The 24,165-nt window shown below is 43.2% G+C and overlaps 5 protein-coding genes, 1 non-coding gene and 1 pseudogene across 6 annotated transcripts; 4 read left to right on the top strand and 3 right to left on the bottom strand.

Moving 5' to 3' along the window:
* Positions 1-5,448, bottom strand: part of LOC139294837 (histone H2AX-like) — a 36,013-nt pseudogene extending 30,565 nt beyond the window's left edge.
* Positions 214-624, bottom strand: LOC139295290 (histone H3). Its single transcript, XM_070917454.1, has one exon. The coding sequence runs from the start codon at positions 622-624 to the stop codon at positions 214-216; it is 411 nt and encodes a 136-aa protein (XP_070773555.1).
* A 364-nt stretch (positions 5,449-5,812) lies between the features above and the next one.
* LOC139295283 (histone H3) lies at positions 5,813-6,270 on the top strand. The gene has a single exon (XM_070917448.1). The coding sequence runs from the start codon at positions 5,813-5,815 to the stop codon at positions 6,221-6,223; it is 411 nt and encodes a 136-aa protein (XP_070773549.1). The 3' UTR covers positions 6,224-6,270.
* Positions 6,271-10,398: 4,128 nt separating this feature from the next.
* Positions 10,399-10,710, top strand: LOC139295734 (histone H4). The gene has a single exon (XM_070917985.1). The coding sequence runs from the start codon at positions 10,399-10,401 to the stop codon at positions 10,708-10,710; it is 312 nt and encodes a 103-aa protein (XP_070774086.1).
* Positions 10,711-11,933: 1,223 nt separating this feature from the next.
* LOC139295733 (histone H2B 1/2-like) lies at positions 11,934-12,346 on the top strand. The gene has a single exon (XM_070917984.1). The coding sequence runs from the start codon at positions 11,935-11,937 to the stop codon at positions 12,304-12,306; it is 372 nt and encodes a 123-aa protein (XP_070774085.1). The 5' UTR covers position 11,934; the 3' UTR covers positions 12,307-12,346.
* A 1,575-nt stretch (positions 12,347-13,921) lies between these two features.
* On the bottom strand, positions 13,922-13,993 carry trnad-guc (transfer RNA aspartic acid (anticodon GUC)). Its single transcript has one exon. It is a non-coding gene; the product is annotated as a tRNA-Asp (tRNA).
* Positions 13,994-16,421: 2,428 nt separating this feature from the next.
* LOC139295732 (histone H1-like) lies at positions 16,422-17,139 on the top strand. Its single transcript, XM_070917983.1, has one exon. The coding sequence runs from the start codon at positions 16,442-16,444 to the stop codon at positions 17,060-17,062; it is 621 nt and encodes a 206-aa protein (XP_070774084.1). The 5' UTR covers positions 16,422-16,441; the 3' UTR covers positions 17,063-17,139.
* The last annotated feature ends 7,026 nt before the right edge of the window (positions 17,140-24,165 follow it).

Raw genomic sequence — 24,165 nt, 5'->3', positions numbered from 1 at the left:
ATCAAGATACATCAGGGTTTATACTTGACGTTATTTCAAGAGTCAATAAAACACAACAAAAGTGTCATCTTTAACATGAAATATAAATGGTATTATATTTAATGATGACTATCATTAATATAATTCAACAGCAACAGGAAGAAGGTCTTTAGTTCAGAGTGAGGTGGCTCTTAAAAGAGCCTTTGTGTTGTTGTAAACAGGTCTGGGGTCAGTTTAAGCCCTCTCTCCGCGGATGCGGCGGGCCAGCTGGATGTCTTTGGGCATGATGGTGACCCTCTTGGCGTGGATGGCGCACAGGTTGGTGTCCTCGAACAGACCGACCAGGTAAGCCTCGCTGGCCTCCTGCAGAGCCATGACGGCGGAGCTCTGGAAGCGCAGGTCGGTCTTGAAGTCCTGAGCGATCTCCCTCACCAGGCGCTGGAAGGGCAGCTTGCGGATCAGCAGCTCGGTGGACTTCTGGTAGCGGCGGATCTCTCTGAGAGCCACGGTACCGGGCCTGTAACGGTGGGGCTTCTTCACGCCGCCGGTGGCCGGGGCGCTCTTACGGGCAGCCTTGGTCGCCAGCTGCTTTCTGGGAGCTTTGCCTCCGGTGGATTTACGGGCTGTCTGCTTGGTTCTTGCCATTGTAGTTTCTCGGTTTTCTCTGTGTTCACAGCGAAAGAAGGAATCCTGTCAGACAGCGAACAGCGGCTTTATAAAGGAACTGCCGGAGCGACGTCAGCTCTGATTGGTCCTGATCAGGAGGAGCGCGAGCTGTAGCTCATCAGCTATTGGAGAAAAGAAAATTCAAACTAACCAATCCTCCACAGCGGCTGCTAACGGCCTCTGAAGAAAATTACATTAATATATATATTTCAATACTTTGAGATTAGATAAGAAATAAGTAACCTACATAAAAATGGAGCAAAGATGCTGGAGAAAAGAAACTATACTATATATCTGATTGAAAATGGTAGAAACAATTTCAAATACCAAAATTCAAATTAGGTAAAAATATATATTTTTGTGATTTAATTAATTATGTTTGTACTTTATTCTCGTTTATTTTGCAAAATTCCTAGTTAGAATTTATGCATAACTTTAAGATTTCTTTAAGAAAAATCAATGTACTAAAGCTCTCATACTTATATATAATTCCATCATTTGACGTATTTTGATTATTAGTCTACATATATTATGAATTATTATTATTGTGTACACTGTTAGTATACATCTTCATCTACTTTTAGAATTCATTAACAAAAATATGAGTGTTGCAGCTGGTCAGAGTGGAGCAAATTTCAGCAATACTGTATTAATGCGATTGTATGTGTAAGTACAATTTTGCCCTCTGAAATACTATTGACAGTATGTATTTAGTTACTTTCCATTACTGTGTGCAACAAAACACAATGTTGGTTATGTATGGTAACCCCAGATTCTATGAGTATAGTCTTAGCTCTCTAAGAGCTGACGCTATTTTGTTTATCCTTGCACGCCCTTGAGATTATTCTCTATAACAGCTGCTGAAACCTGCTGTGCGTGCCACGTAATGGGATAACGCGCACCGGACAGCACTTATGCTCTTTCAGATGTTTGTGATGTTTCTTCCATCTCATTTCTGTGAGGCGGAGGAGGGGGAAAAAAAACCTTCCAAGGAATTAACTCTTGATCTGAAAGAGCTGGTTATGACTTTGGGCATGAACGTAGGATTCGGCCTCATAATGGCTGAGCTCATCTCTGATAATGAGACAAGATGGAGAGACTGAGAGCGCACATAAATCACTTTACAAAGGTGCAGAAATGCTGTCATCAAGGACACTCATTTTATAAGGGTGAGGCTGGATGTGCTCAATGCCCCACTGGAGAGTCCACAAGTACTAACACACCAGTACACAAGCCCCATAAGCACACAGTGCACAATAAAGATAAAATAACATAAGCTGCCATTGGCCTGGGAGGGAAAGGGAAGAGCTCTTTCGCCAGTTTATGGCAAAACCCAGCAGTAACAGGTGTTTTATGAGCACCACCGAGTGAAGCACTGCTCTCTCTGGAGGATGCCAATGTAACAGGGTCATATGTACCTTAGACTTAGACTTTATTCATCCCACAGCGGGGAAATTTACAAGTCACAGCAGCAAAGACAGAAAGGTGCAGAAACACACAGCAGACAAGCACTGTGTCTTTAAAAAACAATATACATATAATAAATACAGATATAAAAAATATGGGGAACAAAAATGGACATATACCCGGGGAATATAAATATGTACAGATGTTCAGATTTATGTACAGCAAACCACAGCATAGAAGATAGCCGAAGCTACCACAGTGTCATAAAAAGTCCGGACCAGTTTCCTGCACACGCTGAAGGACCTCGGCCTCCTCGGCAGGTGGAGTGTGGTCAGACCAGTCCAGTTTATTGTTCAGGAGAACACCCAGGAATTTGTAGTTCTCCACCACCTCAATGTCCAAACCCTGGATGTTCACCGGTGTGATGCTGGATGACTTCCTCCTGAAATCGATCATCATCTCCTTCGTCTTGCCGGCGTTGATGTGAAGCTGGTTGATCTCACACCAGCTGACAAAGTCGCTGATGACCTCCCTGTATTCCTGGTGGTTCCCCTCAGACACACATCCAACGATGGCAGTGTCGTCAGAGAACTTCTGGATGTGACAACTGACAGTGTTGTGTCTGAAATCCGAGGTGTAGAGGTGAAGTTTGGTGAAGAGGAACGGAGAGAGAACCGTACCCTGGGGGGCCCCCGTGCTGCAGACCACCACATCAGACACACAGTCCTGGAGCCTCACATACTGTGGTCTGTTGGTGAGGTAGTCGATTGTCCATGAAGCCAGGTGACGTCCACTCACGCTCCCTCCAACTTCACCCTCAGCAGTGCTGGCTGGATGGTGTTGAAGGCACTGGAGAAGTCAAAGAAAATGATCCTCACAGTGCTTCCAGTGTAAATCTATCAGGTTACAGTTTAAACCTCCAAACTCCAGAATGTATATACTGTATGTTGAAGTGCAGAGCCCCTCCTCTTCCATTTCTTCTTCTGTGGTCCCTAGTATGAATTCCATCCCATTATTTCTTGTACTGTGTTGTTTATATTTTTGTTTCCCACAATGTCATAATGTCTGTCCCAGCCTGTCAATGTCATATTAATTGCAATGAAGTGACACTTAAAAATAGTTGTTTTACAAGAAAGTGCTGCTAGCTTAAAGTTTCGGGAAGCAAAGCTAACTTCCGTCTTGTGTATCTATTTTATTTGTGTAGGAGCTGGAGGACATGGAGGTTGTATTTTCCTGTGTGTTTATCAGAATAAATGTGGAGGTCAACCGTAAAGAGATCCCGGTGTCATGACGTCTTCTTCCCTAACACAACACAGAAGTCCACCGGTTACACCATCACAATCAGATCGTCCAGGTAAAATAAATATAAATAAAACCTTGATGCCTCTCCTGTTTTAGTGATCACTATAGTTATTCACTTATTAATGAGACATGTAGACATTAGTGACTGAAATGTGTGACAATTCAAAACAAATTAGAAAGAAAAAAAAGTTCTATTGGTCCTTTAACAAATTCTATAAAAAATAAAATCATCACTGAAATGATGGAGGTTTATTCCCTTTGGTGGATTAGAATACTTTTTGACAAAACAAATGGAAAACAAGACCGAACGATGGCTTCATGTGAGGTAGGAGTTGCTATTCTGCAGGTATTGTTGTAGCTTGTATTCAGTATAAAGGCAGCATAGTCGTCATCCCGAATCTGTCACCAGGTGTTGTTGGCACGAGACCCAAAACCAACCAGCTGGTCCTCCTCTGATGCTGCCGCAACGGGCTTTGTTAACTCGTAGTTGAGAGGAGACTTCTTTCAAGCTGAGCGTGTGAGAAAACTGAAGACACTTTTCAAGCATAGACCAGGCACGTAGACAGGAATGGGCCTGGGCAGCACTGGCCCACCCAGCCAAGTTTGATCAAAATACAATTTGTGACAATAAATGTAAAAAAATATATGTGGAAATGAATAAATATAAACTCCATTTATTGTTGAATGATTACAATGACACTACTTAAATAGGTTGTAGGAAGTCTCTGGAATGTATCTGTGCTCTGGATCTGGACCTTCCTGAGCGGCCTTCAGCCCGGTGATGTAACGTTAACGTCACTATAACAGTGACTGAACACAGTTTTTAATGTGTTATTTGAAAGGCAGTGCTTTCTCCTGGTCAGCCTTCTGTGGGTTCACCCGTAGCCCCAGGTGCTGTGGGTGCAGCAGCTCCAGGGGCTGATAATCTAATGTTACATCATTATAAAGGTATGAAGGAGTGAATGGTTAAAATGCAAATGTTGATTTTTAGAAATATTAAACTACTTCTAACGCAAATATAAATACAGTCTACTTTATATTCAAAATGTTAACTTGGACCAGCCTCCGAAATGTTGAGTGGAAGAATAAAATATCAGAAAATGGGAGTACTCAAATTTGTACTTGTGAAGAAGGTATTGTCAGCGGGGGGCTGGACTGGATCTTGATGTTTAGAATGAACAACTGATAGATAACTTTTAAATACATAAATCTGAAACTTGCAGGCGAGCAGCTGGTGAAGAAGGCGAAGAAACCCACAGCGGCAGAGCCCAAGAAGGTGGTCAAAAAGGCCCCCACAAAAGGCTGCCAAGCCCAAAGTGAAGAAGGCAGCACCCAAGAAGAAGAAGACACATTCATGTTCAGTTACTATTGATGCTCTTTGACATTCACCAAGAGTTTGAGACTTCCATGTCATTGGCTTCAGTTTACTTTTCAATTGAGGTTTTAACTTAATAATTCAATGTTGTTCTTTATTTTTCATATTATATCACTAATATATATATCTATATATATATCTATAGATATAGAATATTTCATTTTTCATGGGGTTTTTGTTCCACAGATTAATAACGGACAGTTTTCACATACAGGCATCACGCCATTATTGACATATTTGTGACAGCCGGCACACAAAGGAAGTCGCTCTTTAGTCAGAAGTGTGTGGCTCTTAAAAGAGCCGTTGTTTTGGTTGTTGTCAGCCGGTTCGGGTGTTTACTTCTTGGCGGGCTTCTCGGTCTTCTTGGGCAGCAGGACCGCCTGGATGTTGGGCAGCACGCCGCCCTGAGCGATGGTGACTCCGCCCAGCAGCTTGTTGAGCTCCTCGTCGTTGCGGACGGCCAGCTGCAGGTGACGGGGGATGATCCTGGTCTTCTTGTTGTCGCGGGCAGCGTTCCCGGCCAACTCCAGGATCTCAGCGGTCAGGTACTCCAGCACCGCCGCCAGATAGACGGGGGCTCCGGCACCGACACGCTGAGCATAGTTACCCTTCCTGAGCAGCCTGTGAACACGGCCGACTGGGAACTGAAGCCCGGCACGAGAGGAGCGGGTCTTGGCCTTAGCTCTGGCTTTTCCTCCGGTTTTGCCTCGTCCACTCATCGTTAAATCTGCTCTTTAGAGACGGTACTCAAAGAAACTGTGTCTCCGACAGCCCAAACCCCTTTTTATACATCCGCGGAGCGCGCGGGGAGGTTCTTCAAGACCAACCAGAAAAGGGGCTTCCAGCAGAGCAGCAGAGGGCGGCCCGCTCTGAACTTTGGCGGAAGTTTTGAACGGATTTCTCGCCAATAAGCAGCTGAGATTCAGGCGGTGGGTCGCTCCTCTGGGCGGTGCTGAGCTCCAGGAGGAGCCCCTCACCAATCAGGATCCGGAGGTCTGAAGAAGCGTCACCGGTTCACAGTTTAAGAGCAGCGAGTCTCCTCTCTTCACTACACTCTTCTCCCGATCAGAGAAACAAGTTAAGATGGCAAGAACCAAGCAGACAGCCCGTAAATCCACCGGAGGCAAAGCTCCCAGGAAGCAGCTGGCGACTAAGGCCGCCCGTAAGAGCGCCCCGGCCACCGGCGGAGTGAAGAAGCCTCACCGTTACAGGCCCGGTACCGTGGCTCTGAGAGAGATCCGCCGCTACCAGAAGTCCACCGAGCTGCTGATCCGCAAGCTGCCCTTCCAGCGCCTGGTGAGGGAGATCGCTCAGGACTTCAAGACCGACCTGCGCTTCCAGAGCTCCGCCGTCATGGCTCTGCAGGAGGCCAGCGAGGCTTACCTGGTCGGTCTGTTCGAGGACACCAACCTGTGCGCCATCCACGCCAAGAGGGTCACCATCATGCCCAAGGACATCCAGCTGGCCCGCCGCATCCGCGGAGAGAGGGCTTAAACTGACCCCAGACCTGTTTACAACAACACAACGGCTCTTTTAAGAGCCACCTCACTCTGAACTAAAGAGCTTCTTCCTCTGCTGCTGTTGAATGAACCAATTATTTTAATAACTATATAACTAATGTTATTTCAACTGTTATATATTCATATCAAGACACATGCTTGATCAGGGTTTATCTTACCAATACGTTTAAATATAAAAGACTATTACATACTCTAGTGTGGTTTTCCTTCATGTCAGTTTGTGTGTGTGTGTGTGTGTACATGTGTAACGTGCAGACTGATCTTCAGTCTTTATTGATCCACATGCTTCAGATTATTATTTTCAGATGTCACCATTCATGATTTGTGAATAAATAAACTCAACCTTTTTTAATGTTTAACATGTTGTGTCATCACGCTCTGATTTAAACAGGTAGTGCAGCAGGCTGCTCTGTGATTGGCTGCAGCAGTGTCCCCGCTTTCCCAGGTGAGTGCAGCTGGATCTTCCAGTCTCGTGGGGCCTTCGCTGTCCGAGGTGTTGAACTGACTCCATTGCAGCTGCAGCTGGTTGCTGTGTTCAAGTTCAACTTGAGCTACTGATAACATCAGTGTTTATGAAGTCTGTCATCACAGAAACTAGTTCTTACATTGAGCTCAGTTCTTCCTAAATATTTACAGCCAGCAGCTACTAGATGTAACAGATTCTTAGCTGATAACCACTTTCATAGACTGTTATCTCTATGCACTTTATTATTTAGCACTTTATGTTATTAGCTTTTGACTGTATCTACATTTATATTTATGTTTTGCCATGTACATTTTAACTTCTCAAACTCAACAAAGACGTTTCTAAAAAAAAAAAAGGTCCACAGGCACAACTTTTATGAAGCTGACTATGTGTTGTGTATTAAGCCGTTTTAGGCCACTGTGTCAAAGGGTCTCTATGGAGTTAATGACACCAGTGGACGTCCAAATTACTTCATCAGCTAATGTTACGAAGCAACCAACGCCAGAACCATGCCACGTAGCTGAGTTACAGCTAGCGGGCTAACCTTAGCTTAGTTCACACATTCGCAATAATACGTGTAGATTGTTACATATAGTTGTTACCTTGCAAAAAAATGGTTATTTAAACATCTACAACACAATCCCAGATTATTGTTGCTATTTTGGGTCTGTCCTCCAATAACACATTTCGGTGTGTAAAAGTGCCAGTTCATGAACTGAATATATTGACAGGCTGGGACAGACATTATAACGTAGTGGGAAACGAAACAATACAAGAAATAATGGGATGGATTGGAAGGGACAAAAGAAAAAAAGGGAAAAGGGACAGCGAGACATGTGACCTTATTATAAAATAATCTTTGGAGATTTTACTTTTGTGATCCAAATATTAAGAAATAAAAATCTGTTGGACAGCATCAGAGATGTCCGATGGCTCATCTCTGTAGGCAGACTTCCTGTGAGAGCTGTAGTTGTTTGGAGTTGTTATGTCACCACCAAAAAATGTCCAATGATTTATTGTGATGAGGACGAGACTCAAGAACATCTTTTAATCAACTGTTACAGAGCACAGGAAGTCTGGAGTATTTTATGGAGTCATTTTGGTCTGAAGTGTAAAATAAATTATAATTCAGTTATATATGGATTGTTTGAGGAGGCGATGCCTCCTAAACATAAAGATCTGTATCAATTTATCATCAGCATCGTATGCAATAAACTATGGACATCCAGATTTATCATGATAAAAAATCAGACTGTTCTTGAACTCTCACTGACCTCCGGAGGAGAACCCTGGACAAAAAACACATCCTGCCATGGAACATCCTGGACATTGACAGAAAAAACTGGAACATCTCTTCATAATTTGTACTGAATGTGTTTATGTATGTTTTCTATATGTGGTTGTTTTACTATGTATTTACTTTGTTAAAAATTCAATAAAGATTTCTTAAAAAGCAAAGGGACAAAAGGAATTCATAGTAAGGACCACAGAAGAAGAAATGGAGGAGGAGGGGCTCTGCACTTCAACATACAGTCATGGAAAAAATTATTAGACCACCCTTGTTTTCTTCAATTACTTGTTCATTTTAATGCCTGGTACCACTAAAGGTATATTACCTGAAGAATACAATGAACACGACAAAAAATGCAGCTGATTACATAATACTTTATGTCCTATTTGACATGCTTAAGCTTAATTGTATTCCCAGGGTATATAAGAGGCCATTTCATGTCATAAGCAGCACTGCACATGCAAAGGCCTGGAGTGGTTTCCTGCTTACATTCAAGCCGTAGCACAACTCAGAAGTTGTCAGCTCTCACATAATGCCTAAAACAAAAGAATTATGTGAAGCCACAAAGGCAGCCATCTTGGCACTGCTGGAAATTGGCATGAGTGAGAGACAGGTAGCCAAAAAACTGAAGATCTCCAAGACAGCCGTTCATTACACCAAGAAAAAACAAGCCGAACATGGTACTACCAAATTGCTAGCTGGTCGAGGCAGGAAACATCTTTCTACCCCACGAGATGACCGTGCACTCATCCGTTCCTGTGTCAGGAATCGTCGTCAGACCTCCAAGGAGCTTAAAAATGAGTGGGCACTGTCGAGAAATGTGACTTGTTCGGCAAGGACAGTTCGAAACCGACTTCTTGAAGCCGGTCTGAAGTCACACAGGGCACGGAAGAAGCCCTTCATCAACGAAAGGCAGAGGAAGGCCCGGTTACTCTTTGCTAGGGATCACAAGGATTAGACTGTTGATGATTGGGCTAAGGTTCTCTTCAGTGATGAATCCAATTTTGAGTTGATGCCTACTCCAGCCAACTTACTGGTTAGGAGGAAGCCTGGAGAAGCCTACAAACCAGACTGTCTTGCCCCTACAGTAAAACATGGGGGTGGATCAGTGATGATCTGGGGTTGTTTCAGTATGGGTGGAACAGGGCAAATGCAATTGTGTGAAGGGCGAATGAACCAGGTCATGTACAGGGCTACTCTTGAAAACAGTCTTCTTCCATCAGCTGGAAAACTCTTTCCTGCCTCAAATGACTGGATTTTCCAACAAGACAATGCCCCTTGCCACACGGCAAGGTCAGTTAAAGCCTGGATGGAGAACCAGAACATCCAACCATGCCTTGGCCTGCTCAATCACCAGATCTAAATCCAATGGAAAACCTGTGGAAAATCATCAAACTCAAAATGGAGAACCACAAGCCCAAAAACAAAGCAAATTTGTTTGAATTTGTGCAACAGGAATGGGCTGCTGTGACAGCAGAACAATGTCAGAAGCTGGTGGAGAGCATGCCAAGACGCATGGCTGCAGTCATCAAAAACAATGGTTATGCAATCAAGTACTAACTCCTGTGTGTATCATGTGACTAAAACAGACAGAAAAGAAAACATGGAATGCCTAAAAGCAGTTGTTTTTGGCAGTACAATGCCATAGCTATTGATGTAAGAACTTAAGTGATTTTGGTTATTATCAAGAAAACCATGGAAAATGGCTAGATATCAGCTCTTAAATTAAACTCTTATGAGCTATTTTTGTTGTTATCATTATATTTGTCCAAACAAATGTACCTTTAGTGGTACCAGGCATTAAAATGAACAAGAAATTGAAGAAAACAAGCGTGGTCTAATAATTTTTTCCATGACTGTATATACATTCTGGAGTTTGGAGGCGCTCCCAGTCAAAGGTAAACTGTAACCAGGTAGATTTCGTGTGACTATAACAAGAGATACGATACATATAACCCTGTTACACTGACTCAGACATTAAAAAACATGTGCACAGGTTTTTAACATGTACATATCATCATGCACTGTCACTGTCAATATGAATCCTGCATGCTGTATATAGCCTACTATAAACGCACATGTATACACTGACGACAACCATCCTCGCCATGTATATCCCTACAATATTTATTTGTTTCCTTTATTTGTGTTCACACATTCTTGGCCAATAAAAGTGATTCTGAACCTCAAACAAAAAAGAAAGGCGGGGAGCTGCTCAGTGTGGGCGGAGTCGAACGTGTGACTCTGCAGTGACAGGCCGCTCAGGACCACTGAGTTTAGCACCGCCCAGCGACACTCGGGCCATGTGTCCTCCTTCACGTCCGCAGACCACCTTTAAATACAGACGGTCGAGCTGTGTTGAGGTTATTAGACGATCCAACAATTGTCAAAGATGAGTGGACGCGGCAAGGGAGGCAAAGGACTCGGTAAAGGAGGCGCCAAGCGTCACCGTAAAGTGCTCCGTGATAACATCCAGGGGATCACCAAACCCGCCATCCGCCGTCTGGCTCGCCGCGGCGGAGTGAAACGTATCTCCGGTCTGATCTACGAGGAGACCCGCGGCGTGCTCAAGGTGTTCTTGGAGAACGTGATCCGTGACGCCGTCACCTACACCGAGCACGCCAAGAGGAAGACCGTCACCGCCATGGACGTGGTCTACGCTCTGAAGAGACAGGGTCGCACCCTGTACGGCTTCGGAGGTTAAACCTGATCCTGATCCACAGATACTAAAACCCAAAGGCTCTTTTAAGAGCCACCCACTTCATCTACTGAGTGTCGTCCTTCTAGCAAAATATAGTATATAGTTTACACCAAAGTATCGGGCTCTTGCATGAACTACTTGAATACAATATTAAGGTACTTTAATACAACAAATTCCCAATCTGAGGGGCTTGTTTAGTGTCAGTTACTTAGTCAAATGTCCTGTGAACCTAGCACAATATACTGTGCTGTACAGAAACCCAAAGGCTCATTTAAGAGCCACTCACTTCATCTATACAGTCCATCCTTTTGGTATAATTATTTGAAGAATGTGATTGTTAGTAATGATGCCAACTCAAAAGGGATTGTTCAATCAATGAGGGAAATGTTTCATGTAGTATAAACTACTCCTGAAGGTATGTCATTACCCCATCTCACCCCGATCATTGTTTTTTTCTTTACTAATTCTGTCATGTTGCATCCCATAATAACAGAACAGGTACTCGCTAGTAAGAATATAAATTTTCAGCTTCCCATGTTGTTGCCCACTAATCTTGTTTTGTGCCTCCATGAATGCATCTATACTGAATCACTGTCACATGCATCAAGTAGTGCAGCACTAAGGAGAGTGTTCATATGATGTGATGGATCCATGTTTTGATATCAATCCTAATGACACAACTATCCATACTCAAACATATCGGCAGTATTGATACTTTGGGGATCGATCCGCCTGCTCGTAGTGATTACATCCATCAGAACACATTATACAGAACGACCACAAGCACTGAAATATACAGACTGAATGAAACCCAACAAGCTCAGTCCAACTTTGATGTATAATAACAGTCACAGGAGTACATTTACTTTTAGTACATTTTCCTTTATTATTAATTCAGGACTTTTACGTGTAAAAGAGTATTTTACAGTGTGGTATTAGTACTTTAAGTCCAGTAAATATTTAAATACTTCCTCCACCACTGATATTAATACAGTCAGACTGTTTGAATCTGTGTTAAAGTGTTTTTCTTTTGTTCTTCACTTCTTCATTCACTTCTCATAGAGGGCTGTTTCACAGTAGCTTGTGCAGCGCATGCTCAGTCGCATTTAGAAACTCGGCCAATCCTGTAGGAGGAACAGCACAGTGTCATTTGCATCAAGCGCATACAAGTTAGCCCTCTCAGCAAATGTTAGTTCATCCATTGAAGAAATTCATACGAACGTCATCATGCCTGATCCAGTGAAAGCACCGAAGAAGGGCTCAAAGAAAGCCGTCTCTAAGACCGTCACCAAGACCGGCAAGAAGAAGAGAAAGACCAGGAGGGAGAGCTATGCTATCTACGTGTACAAGGTCCTGAAGCAGGTCCACCCCGACACCGGTATCTCCTCCAAGGCCATGCTGATCATGAACTCCTTCGTGAGCGACATCTTTGAGCGTATCGCCGGTGAGTCCTCCCGTCTGGCTCACTACAACAAGCGCTCCACCATCACCTCCAGGGAGATCCAGACCGCCGTCCGCCTGCTGCTGCCCGGTGAGCTGGCCAAGCACGCTGTGTCCGAGGGGACCAAGGCCGTGACCAAGTACACCAGCTCCAAGTAAACCCGCTGTTCATCCCAGCAACACAAAGGCTCTTTTAAGAGCCACCCACCACTTCAACTAAGAGCTGCTGTCCTAATTAATTTACTGATTTATTAAATGGGTTTTTACGAAATGTACAAACTTATGCTCGTACCCTGATCTGTTTATTTCATACAAATGCAGACTAAGTGGAAAGGCTCCTAGAATTATCAAATATCACTTCGACCAATTTAAGGTTATGATAGCCTTTTTCCTAAACTACATACAGTCCTTCTGTCACACACCCATTCCATGTATTCCTTCTATCGGACTAAAATATCTATTTACAGTAGTGATGGGCAGGTGAAGCCTCAAGAAGCTCTGTTTACCTTCTAATTGTGCCGAAAATTCAAAGCTTCGAGGCGTCGGTCTAACTAGGAACAATGACATCTGGTGGTCAACTGAAGCCATAGCAACTAGTGGTGTGCGATACTGCAAGATTTGGTATCGATCCGTTACCAAGTAAATACAGGGCCAGTATCGCCGATACCGATACTTGTTAATAATTAAGGTTGATACATCATCAAATTGCTAAATCTGAATGAATTTTCATGACCATTTAAGTGTTTTTGTGATTTTTCCTTTGGATTATTAATTAGTTAAAACCCAGGACAGAATTTGGGCAAAGTTTATAGGTAAATAGAAAATTCTGTTTGTTCAGAAACAATAGAACAGTAACAAAACAAATTTTCCCCATACATTGTCACGTCTGGATTTTTTTCTTAAATAAACAAAGTGCACAAAATTATCACTCGAGAACAAATTAAAACACTTTTTTTTTTTGAGTGTTCAGAAACTACAACAAAAATTCTCCCTTCATTGCGCTTCTTTTCTGGATTTCTGGACTCTGTGCTGCTTGTGTGTGTGTGCTGCTGGCCGGGCCTGGCGGCTGAGCCTGCTCCGCGCAGTGGCAGCAGCGGCACTTACACAGACACAGACAGCCAGGTCGCGTCTTTGTTGAAACCGCAGCAGTATCGATCTCATTACACTGGTATCGATCAATATCAATAACAAAGTTGGTATCGATATTATCGATATTTGGATCGATCCGCCCACCACTAATAGCAACCTCTCAAGAGCGCGACTGAAACACTGACACTGTTTCAATCCCATGTCAATAAAAATTCAGAAAAGACTGTGTGGTCGTTTTAATCTGTTTTTGTTCATTTATACAAATTAATGATTACATCATCATTACACATTAAAATGAATTATACTCTTGTTGTTAGAAGACAACCAGAAGTACAACTAAGTTTTTTGTTAAAAGGAGTAAGACATTTGTTTAAAACAACCCTAATATGCAGACACACTCACCCACACTCTAAAAAACATTCCAGATTAAACCAAAGAATAAATATAAATGACAGAATACGAAGGGTAAATTGTTGGTTCAGGTTTATTTAGAAAGCTTTATTTAAAAACTCGGTATCTTTTGCCCATCACTAATTTACAGTAAACCGACAAGCTGAATTAGTTGTGGGAGGTTAAAGGGTAATTTCGGTAATTTGCCCCCGGGAATAATAAACTATTTCTAAGTCAATTTCAGACTATGAATGAGAGAGGTCGCCATAGTGAAATGTACAAGCCAAGAAAATTACTCCCCGTCGGGGAATCGAACCCCGGTCTTCCGCGTGACAGGCGGAGATACTGTCCACTATACTAACGAGGAACGGTACCTACTATATAATCATTAAGGTATATATCCCTCGTACTGCGTGATATAAGAAATCCTGTAATTAGCTGGATGTGGTCACAGAATCGTATCTCTCCTCGTTAGTATACTGGACAGTATCTCCGCCTGTCACGTCAGGGTTCGATTCGATGAAAAACGATTCTTTAAAAACTTCACCAGAAGATCTGACAACATTTATATAGTCAAAGATTATATTTATAACACAAACCAGCTGAGGAGAAACTACAACCAATGAAGCACTGTTCACTATGTGTATCTATCTCATACTAAATATACTCATTACTGGACATCTGGAGCAGAACATGTAGACTGGACTTCGTTTTGTGCAACAACAAAGAGTATTTTACTGTATGTAGTGACTGATAGTGAAAAGCGTCAGCTAAAGTTATTTCACAGGTCTGGAAAATACAATCCATCTGTCTCTGTAGTATTTATTATTCATTTATATTAAAGCAAAGTGTTCCCAGTATTTTGTCCAGCCCCTCTACATGTGTTTCTGTGACGTTAATGATCAGAGTGACCTCTTGCCTTTTGTTATTTGAAGAAGTAAATGGGCTCTTTCCTCTTGGGACAGTTTGGGATAAACACAAACTTAAACCTTTATCCAACACCAAATAGGCAAAGAAAGCATCACACCACCCGTGTAGCTCTCCTCCGGTTAAATCACGACCACAAGGCGTTCTTTTGGTTACAGACATATATTTTGCACATCCGTGCCGTCAAGCATGCCGTGAGAACTAGATAAATAAATTACACAAGAAATTAGTTCAGTGCAATACAGACACAGAGAATAAATATTAAATGAATATCTCACAAACAAAATATAGCTTATTTAACACATTGTCCTTGAAGGCTATAAACCGTTAAATGTGCTGAACATTTACAGAGACACATGAACTTGTCTAGCATATCAGCACAGCAGGTCAATTAACATATCAACAAGCCATACTTTGGAAACATTACCTTCCCTCATTAGCCGCATTAACTCGAGGGGGGTAAAGGAAACTTAACGCTGAGTCTTCACTTAACTAAATGTCCATAATAATTATTACAGCGACAAGCTAAACATCCTTCCCTTGGCTGGCGCTCTGCTTCTCGTGGCGATACGAAGAGCGCCACCAATTACTGACCGGACCTCACTGCAACACACCAACATTGGTTCCGCATTAGGCTGGTCTTTTAGGACATGTATTCTTCTGTGTATGCTCTTCATTGTATTTATGTTAATGAAAAAAATATGAGTTTATTAAAATGTAAATTATTCTTATATTTAACTCAGAATCATGAAATTAACTTGTGACTCTTAAGGCCGCCTTATAAGAACCTACAATTTAACTGTGAAACACATAACAAGTGTACAAAGACTGTCATATTATTTTTTATTATGTCATAATAGAGGCATCAGACATGGTTTGATTTGATTTCCACTCAAAATATTTGGAATTCATTTACTTTAATAATGTTTAAAGGTTTTACAGCTGCTAAGAATTTACATTATAATGTTTAAAGTAGATTTATAGCAGATATTTGTTTAATTAAATCCTCTCAATATATTCAGCAGTTCGGCTGTAAGTCATGCAACTCCACGATTAAAAAAAAAGTCTGTAAACTCACATATTAATTTGAATATTTAACATGTTTAATTGAATTAAAAACAGTCTTTATCAAATCATGTTACAGACAGAAAGCAGATCTGAACACAAACTGAAGATGATGAAAGTCATTTTAATAAGTCAGGTCTCTGTACAGCCGAAGAAAGAAATATGACTTTATTTAAATCTTGATTCAGAACATGATGAAGCTATTAAATCGTGCTGTCGGTCCCTTCATGTTAAATTCAACATTTGGAGGAAATTGAAAGTATTTCCCAGCGGATCAATCTGTGACAGGAGTCCGTCTGACCGCCCTGAGTCACCGGCGGCGTCCGTGTGTTTACCTCCACCGAAAACTTCTCAGATTACAACTAAATGAACCACATTACTGCAGCGACTTCAGTTGTATTACATCCTCACACGTCTCTGCCGACCGGAACACCTCCGTCACATTTAATACAGATCACTTTTGGACATTTTTAGAGACGAAATGTGAAGAAAACTCGCCGCGAGCTGTCCAAAGTGACGGCGTCTTTGAGAGGTTTGAAGCCTCCTGGAATTAAATACATGAGTCCTCGTCGCCAAACATGACGTCAGTGTGAAGGGACAGAGGTTTTCTCGGTTATACAATAAAAATGATGGTCTGAAACGTCCCTCTTGTATGACTTTTAGCCCCAAAATGTGGCAGAGAAAACACAAGTGTCGCCACATTTGAGCCGGGCGGCAGAGGGGCTGTGTGGTTGACTCTCCACGGTTCTCATGTGCTTTATATGTCCCGCCTCCTCTCAGCTCGGACACCTTCAGACAAACACAGCAGAGCAGAGACACAGACATGGCAGAAGAAGCTCCAGCAGCGACCCCGGTGAAAGCCCCGGCTAAAGCCCCCAAGAAGAAGGCGGCCCCCCGGCCCAAGAAAGATGGACCCACCCTCCCGAAGCTGATCGTCAGCGCCGTGAGTGAATCCAAGGAGCGGAAGGGGACGTCTCTGTCGGCCATCAAAAAGTTTCTGGGAGAGAAAGGCGTCGACGTGATCAAGTCCAACAAACGCGTCAACATCACCGTGACTAAGTTGGTGACCAAAGGTGTCCTGAGCCAGACTAAAGGGACCGGGGCCTCCGGCTCATTCAAGCTCGCTAAGAAGGAGCCGAAAGCCGCCGAACCTGCGAAGAAAGTGGTGAAGAAGAAAACCCCCGTGAAAGCCAAGAAGCCCGCTGCCAAGAAAACAGCGGCCAAGAAACCGGCGGCAAAGAAACCCGCAGCTAAGAAACCTACAGCCAAGAAAGCAGCAGTGAAGAAGTCCCCGAAGAAAGCACCGGCGAAGAAAGCGGTGAAAAAGCCGGCAGCGAAGAAGACTCCTAAGAAGACCCCCGTTAAAAAGCTGAAGACAGTGAAGAAGCCCGCTGTGAAGAAAGCTCCGGCAAAGAAAGTTGCAGCTAAGAAGTCCAAGAAGTGAAGTGGCTCCTTAATCCAGCACTCGGTGCACCAAAGGCTCTTTTAAGAGCCACCACAGCCTCCACTAAAGAGCCTCTCCTCCTGAACATATTGTTAAAGTTGTTGTTTTTTTTACTTGTAACAAAATATTGTATTGTACATATACTAGTACTACTTTTCTAAAACTCCTCTAAATGTCGTCATTCCCAGTGCAGTGTAGATAGTAATACGTTGTCTGCCGTAAGATTGTGTTGTGACAGAGACCCGGACCTGCCGTGCATTGTGGAAGATATTGTGAGTGTGTTTTTGAAACAGCACAGAATCACCGTCAGACAGCGGGACCCATCTGGCTCTCACTGCCGGGTAAGGGTGCTGTTTTCTGAGGCGCAGTGCGCCGAGGAGTCGGTGGGGAGGACTGAGCGGTTCCCGGCTACATCTGCGATATTTTAAATAAAAGACACGTTACTGTTGTTTGTTCTCATAACGTTGTACAAGTGGAAAATGTTACATGCTGTTCAGTAAAGTGCGGGGTTTGTATTCAACTGCACATAAAAAAATCAATTTCTCTATAGGTGTTCACTTTTTCAAAACTCTTCACTCAGTTTCAGCAACATGCAGCTCAGCTTCAGTTCATCTCACATCCAAAATGTACAAATGCAACCAAAATACACGATACACATGTGAGGATCTTTTTTTTATTTATCATAAAAAATGATTCCAGTACAACAACAATAACAAGGTCACTTCTTTAATGACTGAGCTGCTTCAGAGTTTATGTCAGAGATGAATCAGAAATGTTGCAATATGATTCAAAAAGCTTCCAGTAAATACAAGCGCACAAAATGAAACTAAAGTCATTCCAATAATGCAAACCAAAACTGCATATTCACGACAAGTACTTGTACAGGTGAGATACAGATGCAACAACAGTGCTCTTCAACCCTGACATGATCCACCTTCGGTCCTCTCCGATCCATCTGAGAAAGAATCTTACAGATGTCACCCGAAGGAGAGAAGAGAGAGACGAGAAAGCACACAACTATGGGAGAGAGAATGTGTCCAGTTACTAACATGCATTAATGGGATGAGAATAAGTACAGATGGAGAGGAGGAGAGAGGAGCTCAGTGCATCATGGGAAGTCTTCTGGCAGTCTAGGCCTATAGCAGTATAACTAAGGGATTGCTCAGAGATCTGGGGGGGTTTTGTGTTTGTTTTTTGTATCTATAAACTGTGTCCTGTCTGTTTTCATCCTGGCAAATTTCAACAAACTCAATGAAGATATTAAAAAAAAGACAAGCTTCACAAATGGAAGCTGTCCAGGATCCCCACCATAAGCTCAGAACTGTCAGAAACCAGTGGGACCCTGGTACGCCCATCTACAGCCCAGAGAAATCTGGTCAGAAGTGGTCTTCACGAAAGACTTGCAGGCAAAAAGCTGTTCCTCAGACACTGAAACAAAGCCAAGCGACTCATCTATGCACAGAAACACAAAAACTGGGTGGAAGGAAAAGGGTAGCAATTCTTTCTGGACTGATCAGTCAAAATGTGAAATATTTGGCTCTAACAGAAGGCAGTGGGTTCTCCGAAAGGCTGGAGAGGGAGAATTGGTCAAAAGTGTTCTCCTCAATGCTCAGAAGCACAAGCAGATTCTTATCCATCGCGCAACACCATCAGGGAGGCCTCGGATCCCACATTCATTCTGCAGCATGACAACGACCCCAAATATACAACCAGTCTGCCGAGCTAACTCACAGTCCGTGAAGGCAGCAATAAGCTGACATTTACCGACATTAACCGATAGTCCTGAAGGCAGCGTGGAGGACGCGCTTTACGCAGTAGTCACGTGATTGCGTGGACAGAAACAAACATGGCGCCGCGAAAGTGAGGAAAACTGCAGTGAGTGTTTCTAAACTGAGTATTGTTTGTTTTATTGCTGTTTTCTGCGGCTGTTGAACAAACAACCACCCAAACAGCTGATGTGCTCTTTAACTACATGGAAATATGAACTTTATCTGCAGTTTTTAGTGTCGCGTGTGATCAGTTTGTTTCCATATTAACCGATGCTCTCGCGCTGTGAAGGGTAACTGTAACAGGAGGTATCTGATGGCAGTGACGAGCTGGGCCGTCACTATATTATTATTAATCATTTCAGGCCTCACACTTGGCTCTTTTTGTCAACTTTAACACAGAGGTCAGGTAGTTTGGGGTCCACGCTCGTGCCATCCCGTCACACAGACCCTGCCGGACAGATGAGAGGAAGAAGAGGACACTCTTCGTCATCAGGTAAATCAGGTAACTCCTACTGAGAGCGGGCGAGGATGGTGTGTCTTGTAGAAACCAGCACGCATGCTTTAACAGATATTTGATAAGAAAAGTAGGATGGTGAGCTCCATGTGGATTCAAGATAGAAAAGCAGCTGGGATTTGAGTGTTGAGCTGCTGAATTATAAGGTTTTGAAATGTAACACATGAGTCTGTTTTGTGTCTCTGTTGATCAAAGTTTCTCAGCAGCAGAACAGGATGCCTCTGAGGAAGCAAACAATCAAAGATGACAGCGACGTTTCCTCTGGAAGCCAACAGGCTGACGAAAACACGCAGGAGAACGAAGATCTCGACGACAGAGACGACAATGTAAAGAAGTGTGAACGTTGGCTGAGTACAGGTTCAGGATCAGTTGTCTAAACCCAGGGGTTATAGAGTCCAGTGTGACTCTGGTTCAGTAGCTGAAAGCTGCGTGTTGTTCAGCAGGTGCAGCTCAGCGATCAGTCAGTGTTTTCATTTGTCAGACAGCCCCCATTTCGATTAGGAGTGATACTTGTGTGATAATGCGAACACAGTTTGTTGAATTCAGCTGAAAAAAAAGGTCAAAAAGTCAGTAAACTGAGATCTGTGAAACTCCCATGGACTCGAGCACTAACACTCTGACTGTTTGTTCGTTCCTCCAGGAGGAGCTCTCTTCATCACTTCTGTCACCGTCATCATCGAGAGACAAACGCAAGAGAGACAGGGAACACAAATCCAAACCCAAAGGTACATAACGATACCATCACCAAACAAAAATAAAAGCCATGAATCTGTACTAATCAAGTCACGAGACAGAAGGCAGAATTTCTGTGAATCTATACAAGCCTGACGTCTGACTCTGTGACTCTGTCTGTCTGTTGTGTTCAGAGATGACCGAGGAGGAGATGATGGATTTGGCTCTGCGTCTGAGCGAACAGGAAGCCAGTATCACTGCGCTCAAGCTGCAGAAAGAGGAAGAGGCCATGATGAAGGCCATCCAGGAGAGTGTGAGGACATGTTTTAAATCTGTTGATGATCATTTCGGAGGAAGTAGTTTGTGCTGCTGTTGAATTGTATTGCATTATTCTGGATTATCTTATTTTGTTTCTGAAGAAAACTGAGTTGTGACTCGGAGAAAAAGGGGGAGTGATTTTTGGCGCAATTTGCATCCATCTGGTTGAAAGAGTCAATCATTTACGGGAGTTAACACAGCAGCCCTCTGTGGTTTTTCCTCTCACAGATGGTCAGTCAGACACAACCGTGCCCTCCGTCCCAAAGTCAGAGCCTGCTCCCTGACGCTGAAGCGTCCTTCAGACTCGGCTCCCGACGGAAACTTCTGTACTCAAACGGAAAGACGGCATCTGCCATCCATCAGGGAGCATCAGAGGTCGGCTGCACGCCAGAGACAGACCTGAACCGAGGTGAGTGAGTTGAGTTTAATATCCTACAATACTTAGTTTCCTTCTGCATCAACACTGATGAGTAAAATCAGATTCTGGTGAAGTACCACAGCAGGAAAGGAAACGTATATCAAAAGGGAAATATATTGTTTCTGCATCTAACCAGACGAACTGCCGGCATAAAATCAAACTGCTGAAACTGCCATGAATCTGAAATCATGCTGTTTTGTATTTCCAGGAGCAAAAGGAAGCGGAGATGAAAGTAATAACAGGAGTAAAAAGCGTAAGAGGAAAGCAGGAAGTCCTCTGCTGGAGATGCCAGACTTGTCACAAACTCAGAAGGTCTTGTGTCGGGGTTCATCCTGCAGCTCAGAGTCTCTCTCAGTGGCTCCTGACTCCCCGCAGGTTTGTCCAAAACATTGCTGACTTAACAGCGCTGCAACTAATGATTATTGTTATCGATTCTTTCTTTTCAGTTTTATTCAATTAATTGTTTAGTTTATAAACTCAGAAAAACAGTGCTGGTCAGTTTCCAAGAGCCCAAGTTGATGTCTTTAACTCCTAAACCCAAAGATATTCAGTTTATTAATTGTTCTCATTATCGATGAATCATTTCCATTTTCAATTTGCAATTAAATAAAAGAGAAAAGCAGCAAATCCAAACATTTGAAAAGGTGTAACCAGGGAATTGTTTCTTTCCTGCTCAATAAAATACTTCAATAATAAAGCCATTATTAGAATTGTTGCAGATTAATTTCCTGACGAGTAATCGTTTCAGTGATAGCGTTTTATTAACGTGATGAAAGAGATCAGACTCTGATGAGCATGTTGAGATGAAGAAGACAACTGATCGTTCATTTAATGACAAACTCTCCACGTGAATGATGACATATGTATTTGTCTTGTCTCAACAATAAATCAGAGCTGTGACTCGACTCAGATTGACGACTGTCGGCTGCGCAAGTCCCCCGTCTTCCCCTCGACTGGCTGCAGAGCCGAGGTTCACGTCCCCCGGCTGAGCCAGGACCTGCTGCAAACCTGCAGAAACTCAGGGTTTGTGTTGTGCTCTAAGGACAGTTGGACCCCGCCTCAAAACTCTCCGCCTGTTCAACCCGAGAGCCCGACGTTTCCCAAAAGCCCCAAACGCCCCAGTAACCTCAGTTTGTCCAGGAGTCCCGTCTTCTCAGGGACTGATCAGGGAGACGATGGAGAGACGGAGTTGAGTCCTGAGTATTTTAAAAGTCCCGTATTTGGCAGGAATACTCAGCGTGAGAGGTCTCCAAGTGCCTGCAGACCCCAAGTCAGTGTCTGTAACTCAGGGTTCATGTTCTCTTCGCAGGACAGTTTAACCTCCTCTGTGAGGTCCACGTCCTTTCTGCCTAAGAGCCCAGTATTCCCAAGAAGCCCCGGGCTTCCCAAGAACCCCCCTCCCCTAGAAAAAGAGGCAGACCGAGGACAGTACAAGCACAGTCACGGCCGTTGTACGAGTCCAGTGTTCAACAGGACTGCACGACGACTGAAGATTCATCCTGACGTGCAGAAACAGTCGAAGAGTCCTGCAGCTGCAGAGCTCAGAGGTTCAGGGAGTGAAGGGGGTTCATCTGCCACCAGGGGTCCCTCTGAGAGTGTGAGGCAGGTGAGTTCAGGTGTCAAGACACTTCTAACAAAGTGCTCCATCAGACGATCGTCCAGCAGCGTCTAAAACTTCTGGACTTCTGAGAGTTGAAAAAAATCCAGTAATGAGGCAGCTGCTGAAAATCTTTTTTATCTTTTATTTAAAAAAAAAAAATACAGAAAGATTGTGACCGAGATACATTTCATCATGTAATCGAGACACAGTTTCTGAATGACCTTTTAAATATATCTTTGACATTTCTGTTCTGCAATTTTTCATTATTTACCAGCTGATGTATTTGATGTTTCAGATAGAACTGCAATGAGCTGATATAACGGACAGTAGATTTATCGTATCGTATCATATATCGAGGCTGTTAAACTGCACCGAGGAAGTGCCACGCTGCTCTGCAACATTTATTATTTAATGTTTTATTATTATTTTATTATTATAAGTCTTTTTGCCCCATTTTCAGGATGATGTCTCCAGGTAGCAGTGAAGTGAAGAGATTCATAACAGCTCTTTATTGGTCTATCTTTTCTCAGTGTTTCATAACATCCAGACACTATTAATAATAATAATAATTTCTCTGTTCTTCCTGCTGGTGAATATAGGACAGCGAGACTGATCACAACCAAGATGTCAGGTTCCTCAAGTCATCAGGTACAGTGAAACATGACATCTCTGCTGTCCGCAGGTGTCGACTCCTGATTCACCTTCGTTAACAGTTTGAGGTCCGAGGTCATCAGGATGAGGCTCACGTTGATCTACCAGGATCTGCCTTCTGTTTCCTGATGTTGTTTCTCTGGTTTTAGATGAGTCAGAGGAGCTGAAGGAAGCATCCAGAAATTCGACCTCAGCTGAGACGGAGCTGACCAGCGATATGACGCTCCTCTGGTCTGACGAGGACGAGGACGTCACGGTACCGAGGCTGTCTGTTACAAGACCAGAATATGACACTACAACAATCTAGTTAATTTATTTTCAGGAATAATACTGATGATATACGTGTGCTCATGGTGATGAAGGAACATGCCACACTGTTGCACTGGGTGTCATCATCACCATGAACACACACTAGTTTATTTTGACTCAGTCCCACATACACCGTCCTGCTGCCCCAAATATTCACTAGAGCACCAAATGTGGATTCATCCGCCGCTGAAAATAGTCCCCAACAGATGCACCATTTCCTGCTGTTTGTTTTATAAAAACTACAGTTGTTGGTTTGAGTCTTTACGTGGGATTTTTTCACAATAAGACCTTTAGAAAACTAGCATCAGCCTTATTTTATAAGGACTCGTTATCTCCTGCTGATTGAGTGACGTTTGTTTTGTGCCAGAACATTAAGAATATCATGATTTGATATTTGTTGATATAATTCAGCCATAGTTCTTGTTTTATTTAAACAAGTTCAAACTGTTGAAGACTAAACACACATTGACAGGAATTTCCTCCTTTTCCTACATTCTTATTGTGTGTCATCGGTTGCATATCTAGTTGATTCACTATGTTTGAAACAGAAGTATGGTGGTAAATTTCACCGTTCCTCCCTCCATCTGTTGCAGCCGGTGGGCTCGCCCAGCCCGGTCTTCCCAGAGGAGAGACCTGTTCGTCAGGCAGAGAGCCAGGTTGCCTCCCTGAACCACGTGACTGCAGCTTCTCCAGGGAGGAACGGGTCCATCTGCAGGTAGACAAAACACCAGTTCTGGATCACAGATCAGCCTCAAACAGGGAGGCGTCATTTCTGACTGATAAGACCCGACAAGCTCCTCCTTCCTCTTCCTGATGTTTGTTGATTCAGTTGTTAGTAGGTGTCGAGGTTCA

Source organism: Enoplosus armatus, chromosome 13 (genome assembly GCF_043641665.1).
Source record: "Enoplosus armatus isolate fEnoArm2 chromosome 13, fEnoArm2.hap1, whole genome shotgun sequence".
NCBI classification, from domain to species: domain Eukaryota; kingdom Metazoa; phylum Chordata; class Actinopteri; order Centrarchiformes; family Enoplosidae; genus Enoplosus; species Enoplosus armatus.
Note: the sequence above shows the minus strand (reverse complement) of the source record. Positions and strands in the feature narration are given on the sequence as shown.

Bases quoted from the DNA above. Each gene is read 5' to 3' on its own strand.
- LOC139295290 (XM_070917454.1), bottom strand. From the start codon at position 624: ATGGCAAGAACCAAGCAGACAGCCCGTAAATCCACCGGAGGCAAAGCT.
- LOC139295283 (XM_070917448.1), top strand. From the start codon at position 5,813: ATGGCAAGAACCAAGCAGACAGCCCGTAAATCCACCGGAGGCAAAGCT.
- LOC139295734 (XM_070917985.1), top strand. From the start codon at position 10,399: ATGAGTGGACGCGGCAAGGGAGGCAAAGGACTCGGTAAAGGAGGCGCC.
- LOC139295733 (XM_070917984.1), top strand. From the start codon at position 11,935: ATGCCTGATCCAGTGAAAGCACCGAAGAAGGGCTCAAAGAAAGCCGTC.
- LOC139295732 (XM_070917983.1), top strand. From the start codon at position 16,442: ATGGCAGAAGAAGCTCCAGCAGCGACCCCGGTGAAAGCCCCGGCTAAA.